Consider the following 13,468-nt stretch of genomic DNA (forward strand, 5'->3'; position numbering starts at 1 on the left):
TTGTTTACTATAGTCAATACTATACTATAATCAATAATGGATACACTTGTAAGGCCATGGTGTGGCTCCTTCTGGAATGTATTGGAGATAGCACTGAGAACACTTCTGAATGAATATGCTTGACTTGTAACACATCTTCCTAGCTCAACATCAACATTCAGCACAACTCTGGACATGGAAACTGACAGATGGGAGACCTTCATACTCCTGACGATCGCACAGCCTTTATTCTCTTTCTTCTCACTTCTGCAGTAGGAGAACACACACACACTATGACTGCACAGAAAGTTGGTGAAGAGTAATGTTTATCCCTATGTAGCAACTTAACCCACAAAATATTAATCTTCTGCTTGATGCACAGCGACTTCTAGATATTTCTGTGATCCAGTTTGGTTGACTGACCAGGCCCAGTCATAAAGAGGCCCAGCCATGTAAACTAGTACCGTATCAAAGGCTGGGGAAGGAAGATCTAGGACAGCATAGGGTGCAATGAAATGGAAAAGAAATGGTGACGCATGACCTAATTTTGGTACAAGGAACAATACTAGTTTAATGAAGTATTATAAACATTGTATGACTCTGATTAGATACTTACCCTCTGGTCTTGGCAAGCCAGTATGTTGTCAAGCCACTTGTATAGATAACCATCTGGGGATAGTCCCACATTATCAAAGACAGGTCCGCAGCACAGGACAGCTGACATTGCCTGCAAAAATAAATACATGTACAATGATGTTATGCTTCAAATATTCAGTTTCTGTTTCAGTTACTATTCAGACAAAATGAAAACTACCCTATTACAGAGCTTTGTGTTTCCATCCTATTGTTGATGTAGCCATATCAGGTGAGTATGGTATATTACTAGAGAGAATTCTGAAGGTTAGCCATTCGCTTTTGAATACAGAATACTTAGCCCATGATTTGCTTAACATTTGACTGAGGAAACAGATTTAATTCCTAGGTGAATACTAGGTTAACCAACATGAAAGGCCATATTCTGTCTTGCCAATAACCTGCAGTCAGAATCAAACCCTCTACTTTATGCTTATGAGGTGAAGACCTTAACCATTATGCCAAACCACTTCTTTTCATTAAAGGTTTGTCAGACTACTGCTCCTATACCCACATCTGATACATCTGCATAGACTATAAATCATTTAATAAAGTCAATAAATGCTAACATAAGCTCTAAACATAATGTTTCTTTTAACTGCTTAAAATCAGGGTATGCTCCTCTATTTTGAAGGCATCTTCCCTTTGGTTTGTGAGATTGTATGATATAGCTGAAAAATGCAGCAAAATCTATGTCTCACTAATACCAAAACTACCCGTTTGTTTCTTAGCTTCTGATATAAGACAATTTCCCATTACTTACCTTTTGGAGTATATCCTGCACCTTATCTAGATGTGAGCCCCAGTCATCAGAGTGTACAATAACATCATCTAAGTAAGTTGCAGTTGGTGTGAATTCTCAAAATTATGTCCATTAACCTTTGGAAGGCTGTTAAACACAGTTTAGACCAAAAGGAAGAACATTATATCAGAATAATCCATCTGGTTTTGAGAAGGCTTTTTTTCCTTACTGCTAGTATTAGTTGCCATTAACTTTTTGTCAGGTCTAATTTAATTAAGAATCTTGTCTCCCACAACCTTTCTAAGAGGTCAACAACCGTAGGCATAGGGCAATTGTCACATTTTAAAAGGCTGATCAGCTTCCTAAAATCGTTACAGAATCTAATTGTTCCATCAGGTTTTGAGGCTTACCCTATGGGGATGTTTCATTCACTTTTGGCCTCCTCACTTACCCCTACAGTTTGCTTCCATCCACTGCTTTTGATGTGGTCAGTTCTGCCTCTGTTAATAGTCTGTCCTTGTTTGATCATTTCTTACACCACAAACTATCTTGTCTTACTAAGAATTGTGTAACTGAACACATTCATAGTCTTTGATTCAGTTTATAAGTTCAATAAATAGAAACAATTACAGACTCTGTAGGACCTTATGCCTCTGTCAAAAGAAATGGTGAAGAAATGGCAAGTTTTTTTCTAAACTCATAATAATACTTGCAATTATTTCTGAATGCTGTTCTCTGTCTTTGCCCTTCAAGAAAAGCGAAGAAGTTAAATACCTTTAAGGATTATTCCCTAGCAACAAACAGAAATGTGCTACAATGTACCTTTCCAGACTTCTTGTTAATTGTACTAGCAAAAGACAAAAATTCCAGTTTTTGTTGAATTGCTCTACAGTGAGAGGATTCTTAATGGTTGCAGATTGCACATTTTTACGGTGAATTATACTTCTGTACTTACATAAAGTCTTGAAAATCTTAATTTTTATAGATATATTTCTTTAGCTCTAATACCATGTACCACCTGGATAGTTGCTTGAAAGTCGAACAAACAACACTGACACTGTAGTTACACTTCAGCCTCCATGAGGTCTTTATTCATACTGCCTCTATAAAGATGTATACCACATGATAGTGTATGCAACATTCCGTGGCTAAGCATTAGCATTAGTAAGCTACATGATAAAGCTAGCAACATTGTAACCAATTATGTAACTGTTTATCTAATTCATTCTTCCACTCTCATCTCACCTTTTCTCCTAATTCCATCAACAAGTAGTCACTGAAATTCATAATACAAAATAGTTTCAATTTCTTCCAATCACACTTCTTATCAGACAGTCCATAACCTTATATTAGATAATATTTCCCCTTAATAATAACCTACTAAGATACTTTTTCTGCCAGGGGGAATGACATCATTTCACTCCCAAAATAAAATTGCACCCACTGAAATGTATATTTCAAACAGAATTCTTGTATCATCATATTAGGCAAACTACTCATACATTACAGCAAATAAATGCTGAGTCAAACATTTATGGTAACAGCGTAATATTTCTACACATTACATCAGCTTCTTGTTATATTTCTTCTTTTATTTTATATAATCTAGAGTAGAAATGTTCTGCATGGTACGTGTGAAATATGCTAATTGTATATGTTGCTTGTGAAATATGGTGACAGTATGGACTATTTGCAGAATACGACCATATTAACTAACATCACACACTGAATGCCTTATACCTATATTTGTTAGAATTCATTATGTAGTGAATGTTTATCCCAGTTCTTTCTTTGTAAAACTGTCATACAAAATAATTGTATGTTCTCTGTAGTAATGTTTATGTATGAAACAAAATGTCACAATGTACATCTTTTTAACCAACTGGACTTGGTAAATAAAAGCAAACAAACAAAGAAAACAAACAAACAAATAAGGAAATAATATACTCCACATACTACCTTTCCACACTACCACTAGATAAGGCATTCACAGCATTTGAAAGTGTAGGCGAGAGGGTCTTCTACTATTCCTCTTAGGGTCTTAATTAGGTATTACACCTATTGTAGTTTGGGTGTTCTCTTACAGACAGTTCCATGATCCTTTTATCATGCAGTTGTTGGAAAAGACATTCAGCATAATTTATTTAGTGGGCTTTTACCCAGCTCACTGTATGATTGCTGTGGTGATGCTGTGAGAAGTAGAGGAGTGTGTCTATGCCAAACAACATGGCTTAGGCTCTCAACCTTTGTGAAGAGTTGAGGCAGGCTATTCTGAATGCCTCTTCTGTGGCAATGTATTACCTGGGCACACTTCTCACTACTTGAAGTAAACCTCCAGAAGAAAAAGCAGGAGATGGGTACCATCTCTCTTGTCTCCAATTGTCTCCAGGAAGATGAGAAATCCCCTTACAGGATCAGGACAGTTCCAAAGCACCAGACAGTTCTGCTCTTCTGGTTCTAACTATGAAGTTTCCTTAGGAGGCAGACTTTGCAGGCACCATCATTAGCAGCCCTGTCTACCCAGCTGGCTTTCATAAGTGACACCTTTTCTTTCATTTTGCCCCAGCTAGGACTCCATAAGGCAGTGCATATCTTTAAGCTTGCTCCACCCTAGAGAACCATAATCTAGTGCATCCTGGATATTGCATTCTGAGATGGTCATGTCTAAGTATTTTTAGGTCTTACTCTATAAAGATTTCTGTTTAGGAACCAGATGTTGTTAGCAGAGCTTGAGGAGGAGGGCAGGACTCTGTTCTTCACAGAGGCCATATTTCCATTGCTCCTTTGGAAAGAGGCAAAGAGTTCTAGTGCTGTTTCTTCCTTGTTCTGAAGGTGGTAGGAGGTCTTGTCCTATTTGGGACTTCAGCAACTTCAAAAAGCATATCCAGTACAGCAAATTCTATATGGTGGCTCTGAAGGGGTCATGCCACTGTGTGCACAGGGTGATTGGATGATGTCACCGAACATAATGGATGTGTTGTCTAGTATATCAATGCCAAACTTCTATACGGGGGAGTCCTATGTTTTTTTCCAAAAGGGCTTCACTTTCAGTGCAAAATGCTATTTGATCTCTTCTGTACACCTACAGTGATCACCAAATGGTTAGTCACCCCCCCCCCAGGTGCCAGTCTTTTTGAAGAGGCTTTGCAGGGAAAATAATGCTTCTTTTTATTTTAGCAAAGGAGTCCCTGTTAGCTGTTACTGCTTGGATCCTTCTGTGGCTGAAAGCTGTCAGGGTCACATGGATCTGTGATAACTTGTTTGTCCCATCACTAAAGATTTGCTTTACTGGGTGAGAACTGAAGATGCTTCAGTGCCTGTCATTCCTGCTCAGGGGGAAGTCCCAGGAAGTCACACATTTGGCATCCTGGACGTGGATGCAGAGGTAAGTGGACATGCAGCTAGGACTGCTCCTCTTGGGCCTCACAGAAGCCACTATCATCATAATCTCTCCAAGAGGATATATCAGTGGGAAGTGAGGTGCCAGGAGCTACAGAGTCATGATGCCCTCATACACTTTCTATGTGTGTCACACTAGGCTGTAGGGTGGTATAAGTTACTTATTAAACTTAGTGTTGGGTTATTAAATCCTCTACAGTCTATAATAATAAATATTCTAGTGGGTTAGGGAGCCCTCTTGAGCTCTGCCATTGTGTATAAAAAAATAAATCCATAAGAAAGGTGGTTTATGTAATTCAAATTGAGCTAAGAAATATGCACCACACCCTTTAAGCTTTGAAGGAGTCTTGAATAATTGTGCTACACAGCAAATCTACTACATTTTGCACTGCTATACAGCTTTTTTTTACTCTTTCACTGCATTTGTGTAGTTTTATACTGTTTGAACTGTATTTTTCATTGCTAGATAGTGTTTCATTACTGTAAATGCATTTTTACTTAATTACTTATCTGTAAACTGCTTTTTCATACTGAGAGTTGTATTTTCTGTTTGTGAGTGCTCTATCTGTGCTTTTCTGTGCATTTTTTGTGAGATTTCTGTGCTCTAGTCAGGTAGCATAGTCTGGATAGAGGCCTGCTGTTTGTTTGTTCTGATTTCCTGCCAAGGAGTGTATCATATAACTAATTTATTTGCAGTTAAAAGCATTCTCCAGTCTCCTTGCTCTTTTATCTGTTTAAAACTTTTATTTAGAGGCTCACTGTTGTTTTTCTGCTGTGATAAACATTTCTGTAGTGTTTTCTGCCTGATAGGGTAGCTAGTAGCTGTAATAGTCCCCCTCATATTGGTGTCTTGTTCTTATACTTGGTGGCATTGCAGTTGCCTGCCCCTACTGTAAATTTGATCTGGGACACACCTCCCAGTCTAGTGTCATTATCTTATTCTACCTAATACAGAGAGAACATTTTAGAAGGCCAACCACTTAGATTCTTAATCTTGAATTATCTTCTGTTCCTGCTTTCTCCCTTTCCAATTTACTAAAAAAAAAAAAAAAAAAAACTTTGCTAGAATCTCCTTGTGTTCTGACTGAGTGTGCTTCTCAACTGATAAATATACATCATACACCTGACGAAGCATTGTGTGAAAGCACTTGTGTGACATTAAAGAAGGCATTGCTTTTATTACTTCTGAAGACTGATTTATTTACCTGTTTGAATTCTGGAGCCTTACCTCAGCATTTTTATTTGGATAAATATATTTGTTGGCACTTTTTAACTGTTCAGAGTTGAATAAAACAATAATTGAATTCAGTTTAAAATAAAAAAAAGTCTAAGCTTGAGGCCCCCCCCCCCAAGCCTTTCTGTGTTTGAGGGAAGCCTTCTAGCTTGTCACTGGCAGTGGTAAGCACCAGGTAGCCTATCTACCACAAGATGAGTGGTTTCTGGCCCAGAAATTGTAGTTTATTGGCCGTTTGGGCAGTTTTTCCATCTCTTTCAACTTTCTGGTTTAAAAGCCTGAGTTTGCGCTTTTCCCGCCTTTCCTGTAACTAGTCTAGTCCAGATACAGATTTCCTGTATCCAGGTCTGTATGTAAGCTTCTGAGCCTCCCAAGCCTTTCTGTGTTGGAGGGAAACCTTCTAGCTTATTGGTGGGAGTGGTAAGCACTAGGTAGCCTATCTACCATAAGAGGAGTGGTTTATTGCCCAGAAATTGTAGTTTATTGGCTGTTTGGGCAGTATTTTCCATCTTTTTCAACTTTCTGGTTTAAAAGCTTACCTTTGCGCTTGTTTCCCACCTTTTCTGTAACTAGTCTAGTCCAGATACAGACTTGCTGTACGCAGGACTGTATGTAAACTTCTGAGTCCCCCAAGCCTTTCTGTGTTGGAGGGAATCCTTTTAGCTTATCAGTGGGAGTGGTAAGCAATAGGTAGCCTATCTACCACAAGAGGAGTGGATTCTGGCTGAGAAATTGTAGTTTATTGGCCGTTTGGGCAGTTTTTTCATCTCTTTCAAATTTCTGGTTTAAAAGCCTACCTTTGCATTTATTTTCCACCTTTCTGAGTGGTGCCAAAGTCTGCTCTTCAATTTTTCCCTTAGATCTGCTAGTTCTCTCCTCTCCTGCACTTTTACTAGCTTTTTAGTCTAGCATTTACCAGAGTTCAAGTAGCAATTATTGTAGCACACAAAAGTGCTACCAGCACTAAACATTCTACAAGGAAACAGATCCGGTACTTATTATTAATGCCCACCCCCCCAGGCATGTCTAAATATCAGCTCCCTGTGCTTTCTCCTATTAAGCTGATGAACTTGGGCATCCTGAGGCAATGGAGCAACTGCCTCGTGTACACCAACCACCCTTTCCTCTTACCTCCCAACACTCAGACTTGCAAGAGATGCACTTATATATCCAAACTGGAAGCCATGCACTGTCCAGCCAAGACTGGAATGGCTGGTCAAAAGGAGAAGGTCAACACTTGCACCATACCACTTGAAACCCATAGCCCTCCAGAACACACACCAGCACTGCCTTCACATTAAAAACACAAACCAAACACCTACCTTTGCAGAGGCTCTCAGTAAAAATCTACCTAAACAGCAGAGACCTCCACAGCATAAATGCACTCAACCACCACAACACAACACTAATCACAAGACACATAACTCTCTTAAACAGTGTGCCACTCAACCAAAGCCCCCAAGACAAAACAGCATGCCCAGCACACTAGTCATAAGTGACTCGATAGTGAGGCACACTGATGTCTCACTCACTGGGTTGAATAAGGAGAAAGTAACAGTCAGCTGTCTGTCAGGTGCCAGGATCCACCAGATAACGCATGCACTCAGGTCCCTCAACAACAGGTACAAATATGACTCTGTCATTGTACATATGGGTGTGAATAACCTAAGACGTACCTTCCTGGACTACATGAAAAGAGACATGGAGGAGTTCTCAGATTATATAGTCCAGGTGGATATGACCCTAGCCCTGAGCAGCATCCTACCATCACCCAGAATTATACCACAGTACAAGCAGAAAATGATTGATTTCAACAATTGGCTAAGTTTCTGGTGTCATTCTAAGGGGATCCAGTGTCTGTCTGCCTGGGATGACATGATTGACAGATCTCGATGCTTTGCCACAGAAGGCCTGCATCTTTCATCCCTGGGCTTCTGGATACTGGCCAAAGCACTTGCCATCCCTATAGTGCCTTTTTAGGCAGTGTTCTAAAGACCAAATTACCCCCCATAACAGCTACAAACAAATGCAATCTGAGGGTCATGCTGCTCAGTGCTAGAAGTCTAAATCTCAAAATGCACTCACTCGAAGCAGTCCTTAAAATGGAGAACATCAACATTTGTGCTGTAACAGAGACCTGGTTCAAGGCAGCAGAAAGCACCCCTGCACTACCAGGCTATAACTCATTCCACACCCTTCTGCCCCAGAACTTGGACCGAAGCTCCAAAGGCGGTGGTGTTTCCATATTCATAAAGCATGCGCACACCTCCAGACTGGTAGCCCAACATAATGCATCAGAGATACTTCAGGTGTAGCTAACATTGGGTAAGAGAGCGATTCAGATCGTAGCCTGCTATATATCCCCAACCATGTCCCAAGACTCACAGTCCATGTTCCCAAGCACTCTCATACTGGGCGACTACAACTACCCCTCCATTAACTGGGAAAACTACTCATGTACCAATACACTTGCCCAACGTTTCCTGGAATTCATTAATTCCAATGCCCTGGACCAGCTCATTCTTGCCCCTACTAGAGGTAGCAACATTCTTGATCTAGTCATTACTAAGATGGGCAACCATTGCTCTACACCAATAGTCAATTCCTCCCTGGTAAGATCCAACCACAAACTAATCACCTTGGAAATCCACCCCCCCCCCGCAAAAGTAACTACAATGAAAAATGTCTCCAAAGCTAACTTTGGGCTACGATAAACAGAGGTGGCTAACTTCACAGCACCCATGCAAATGGAGAATAATTGCATGACTGCAGAATCATACACCAATGCACTGTATGAACACGCACACAAATGCATGGATCTTGCCATACCCAATAGAATCAAGATGCTCTCCTGCAAAAACAGGAAGCCAGTTTGGTGGTCCCCTGCCATAAACAAACTCTACAACAGAAGGAGGAAACTGATGTGGAATAAGGTGAAGTCCCAAGACTGGAAAAACTCCCTTATCAGCCTCAACAAAAAGTTGAGATCCTTCATCAAATCCTCCAAAGCTACCTATGAAAATAGACTAGCAGCAGATAGTAAAGACAACCACAAGGCCTTCTATATTTATGTAAAGAATCTCCAAGTCAATACCCAGACTTGCTCTGCGCAAAGGTACCTCCTATACTGAGCCAACAGATATTGCAAATATACTGGCCAACAGATTCAGTGCCAACTTTATCCGTCCCCTCCCCAAGGACCAATCACAATACCAGTAGATTGGCAGGCACCCACTATTACTGCTGCACAGGTTAAATCAGCACTGTCCAAGGCCAAGAATACAGTTTCTATGGGACCTGACAATATCCCTGGCTGTGTTCTGCATGAACTACAGAGTGAACTGGCACCTCACCTGTGTGCCATGTTCAATCACAGCCTCACCTCAGGCTTTGTCCCTACCAAATGGTGCACTTCTACAGTCATCCCTCTCCACAAAGGAGGAGCAACTACAGACCCTGGGAACTATCACCCTATTAACCTGATGAGTCTGATATGCAAAGCTATGGAACTCATCATCATGGACCTAATAAACAAGGATATTGGGAATCTCCAAACTCTGGATCTCACACAGTTTGGTTTTGTGAAGGGTAGATCATGCCTACTCAAAGTTGTCGACTTCTTTGAGTCATTCACCAGAGCTGTGGATGAAGGCAAGGAGCTTCATACAGCTTACCTTGATCTGGCATCAACCCCTATATCACTAGGTGGGTTGCAAACTGGCTCACAGATAGAGCCCACAGTGTGAAAGAAGCTGACTCCAAGTCAGAATGCCGACCAGTCACAACTAGAGTCCCACGGGGTTTGATCCTGGGTCCTCTTCTGTTTGGTATCTACTTCTCTGAAGTCCAGGCCAACATGAGGGGACTATGGCTGACTAAGTTCACAGATGATTGCAAGTTGGGAGCTATTATTAACTCCCCAAGTAATGTTGGCATCCTACAGAAAGGCCTCACTGAGACCAACGACTGGTGTCACAACCATGGCCTTAAGCTTAATGCCAAAAAATGTGTCATCATCCGCTTTGGGAAAAACCTGGCTCCCATGAATTACCACATCGATGGTAATCCACTGAACAGAGAAGGCATTATAAGAGATTTGGGAACACAGGTTGACAGCAACCTGCCTTTTGACCACCACATTGCCATTGTGGTCAGAAAGTCCTTCTATGTGGCACATCTCATTACTAAGGGTTTTGTATCCAGGAACCCTTCCCTCATTAGGCCAGTCATTTGGCATGTACCTCACTAGACACCTGCAACAAGTAGAGAAGCCGCAAAAGTACCTCACAAAGAGGATCCTAGGCCTTAAACACTTGTCCTATATAGACAGACTCAAAAAAACTCCCAACTATTCTCTGTCTCATATCACCGACTTAGAGGCGATCTCTGCTTGACTTACAAAGCCATGTCTGACCCAGCTCTGTCAGAAAGGCTACATTTAAAGAAATCCCAATCACTGTGCACCACATGCTCCAGAGACCTCAACCTCATTACCACAATCAACAGAACATGCTGGAGGGACAGGTTCATAACCCCTGAGACTGCCCATGCTATGGAATAGACTTCCCATACATGTCAAACAGAGCACCTCACTGGCCCTCTTCAAGAGAAATCTTGATGAGTGGATGGGAAATAGAAAATTCACCCCCGGGATCACTCCAGTGGCTCTACTCAACAGCGGCACTGAGAACTAAGGTCGGGTGGCATGATGCCAGGGTAATCCTATGGTCTAGGCTTGTAAAGGCTCCAGAGCTATTAGCTTAGTACACACCTATGAAATAGAGCCCCCCTACTCTACTTAAGCAACCAGACCATGAATAAACAGAGTGACATACAGTTGCACCCCTATGCTGAAAGGCAAAGTTAGTTTGACAGTAAACCACAGAATGGATATCATTGTTACAGCTCTTCATATCCCAGGGTAAGTGAATCAGCTAGCAGGCTCATTTGCTGCACTTCCAGTCTTGTCCTGGAGATGAGAGTCTGGGAGACTTGTGTGATCAGGAGCTACCAAGACTGAGTGATCTTGTACAATGACCCATCTGACACACAATATGGTCCTTCTCTATTTCTTCTTGTTTCAGCATGGCAAAGGAGAGTTGATGGTGGGTGTGCAGTCCCTCTAGTATAGGTTCATAGGTAGATACTAGGCTATCTGCCCGAGCGCATTTATAAGCCTAGCCTGTAAGTGTTGGCTTTTGCCACCCCATAAATTAGTTAGCTGTGCCTCTGTCAAGCAGAGCGATAGACGTGATCTCCGAGGTGTATAGATTCATATAGTGGTAGAGAAAATTCCTGCATGACTTTCCACATTTCCCTCTGATTCTTTTTCTCATCCTCAAATTACTCCAGAGAGACCAAACCATGACCCTAGTATCCGATGGTGACAGAAAAATATATGGTTCCAAATCTCTGAACCTTGTAAAACAATAAACTCTTCAGAGCTAATAAAGGATGACTCTTTCATTAAAGTGACACCCAACTCCACACTGTCTGATACCCATTAGATTTTCAGGTACTGGCAGATATTCTGTTGGAAGTCTTGGGAGTGAATGAAGTTACCAGAAGGCCTTCCACTTGCCAGACATACTCAAGTAAGTGGCTGAGGTTTTTCATTTGGGTGGACAGGTATCTTAGAGTGCCTCCATTAGTCAGTTTTCAGGTAATTATGACAGTCTCAGGTACCTATCTGACTTGGATCTTTGCAATTTCATAGTGAAGGTGAATACTTCAAGCAATACAGTACAAAATACTTTTGTAAAATATGGTGCAGGAAGACTGCCCTCTGAAACTGATAGGAAAATAACCTTGTTATAGTGAGGATCACATGTAATATCCTTTGATTTAACAAGCTTGTTAAACCAAGGTTTTTACATGTCAGTTTTGTTATTATAACTACAGGAAGCTCATATCCCACACACATGATCGTCATCACATAACTGCACTGGAAACATAACAACTACTTTGAAAGCTGCAACATACTTCAAAATACCAAACCAACAGCAGGCAGAACCAGAGTGTACTGTTAATAAAACAACAACTTTAAAAACTGTCAAGACACTTTACATTTGTTTGTCTTTTTTAATGGAGCAAAAGGGTAGCTAAAACTACTCATGATATACAAAATAATTAAATACAAGTCTCTGATGATAGTCATTAGTTGTGTGTTCTGGGATTCCTGAAACCCACCTCTTGAGCTTCAATCTCAATTATTTTTTTTATTTGCTTTACATAAATAATTTCTTGAACTCATAACAACTTGGTTATGATGACAGACACAATCATAATCCTCTAAGTTGAGGGCAGAAGGAGTTCCTGTGACTTTTTTATCTTTGAAAAAACTTGCCCTTTTTGGGAGATGAACTTCATGACTGACAACCTTGCTCATCCTTAGAATGAACTAGTACCTTTAACAACTCTGAAGCTTATCTCCTGGAAGACGGTTTTCTGGGGGAATGTCATCTCAACTCATAGGATCTCTGAGCTGTAGGTCTCTATTGGAGCTAGACTTGTGAGCCTTTGATTTTTGGCCTTTATTGCCTTTGAACAGATTTTAATTTGCATTTATTTGGATTCTTCTAAAGAGTTACCAACTGCAAAGTTTGTTTGAAATTTAGATATAACAAATATATACTCTCCATATCAATTGATACATTAGGAGGTATTCTGCAGTTGGAAAATATAACCCAGCCACAGCTACTGCGTACTTAGGTAGCTTCTCCATTCAGCATCAGTGGAAATACTTGTCTGTAAGTTGGGCTCGGCTATAGTATTATAGCCTTGTTTATTTGTGTCTTCCAGGTTGTGTTTTCTCACTGCATGGTGCCCATAATTATGGCAAGAGGTAGCAGGAGTCACATGAACACCTGAAATTGGAAATTGGAGTAATTTTGGAATGGTACTAAATTGAGGGCATGAGAATAAATTCCACCAGTTACCAAGGGCCTTATTACTAACCAGTTCATATTTTTAGTATATTTCTCATATATACTGTTTGAAAAACACCATCTGTTCAAACAACCAACAGGAAGTTCTCATACCATATATTAGTTAGCTATAGAACTTCCTTTATGACAAAAGATAGCCACAATGACTATCTACAAGAACTAGATTCACTCAGTATTAAACCCCAAACCATTTTTCTAGGTGATACAACTATAAAAAACAAGCATATACCAAGCCTGATAAATTTGGAGGGGAATAGGGGTATGGTAAAATATTAGGGACAAAAAAATATGTTTTTTTTTAGGAAAAGAAGGACATTTGATAAATTCTCTGACAAAAAAAAATGTTATATTTGTGGATAAATGGGACATGATGCAAAAGAATTTGAATTGAAAGCTTATAAATGTAACAAAATTGGACATTTACGGGTGGATTGTAAAATGAAAATAAGATTAAGGAAAAAGAAAAAATGAACAAAGAGAAGACATTTTAGATTAGAAAAATAATAAAGAGGGCATAAAAGAAGGTTTTGATAT

The 13,468-nt window shown here is 40.2% G+C and overlaps 1 protein-coding gene across 7 annotated transcripts in view; it reads right to left on the reverse strand.

Annotated features, from left to right (window-relative positions):
* Positions 1–13,468, reverse strand: part of FRY (FRY microtubule binding protein) — a 2,210,679-nt gene that overhangs the window by 620,992 nt on the left and 1,576,219 nt on the right. For all 7 annotated transcript variants that reach the window (XM_044073229.1, XM_044073230.1, XM_044073228.1 and 4 more), the window contains exon 28: positions 596–706. In XM_044073229.1, the coding sequence (XP_043929164.1) occupies positions 596–706 (111 nt within the window). The remainder of the gene's footprint in view (positions 1–595; positions 707–13,468) is intronic.

Source organism: Protopterus annectens, chromosome 5.part1 (assembly GCF_019279795.1).
Source record: "Protopterus annectens isolate FY-2018-M chromosome 5.part1, PAN1.0, whole genome shotgun sequence".
NCBI lineage: Eukaryota > Metazoa > Chordata > Ceratodontiformes > Protopteridae > Protopterus > Protopterus annectens.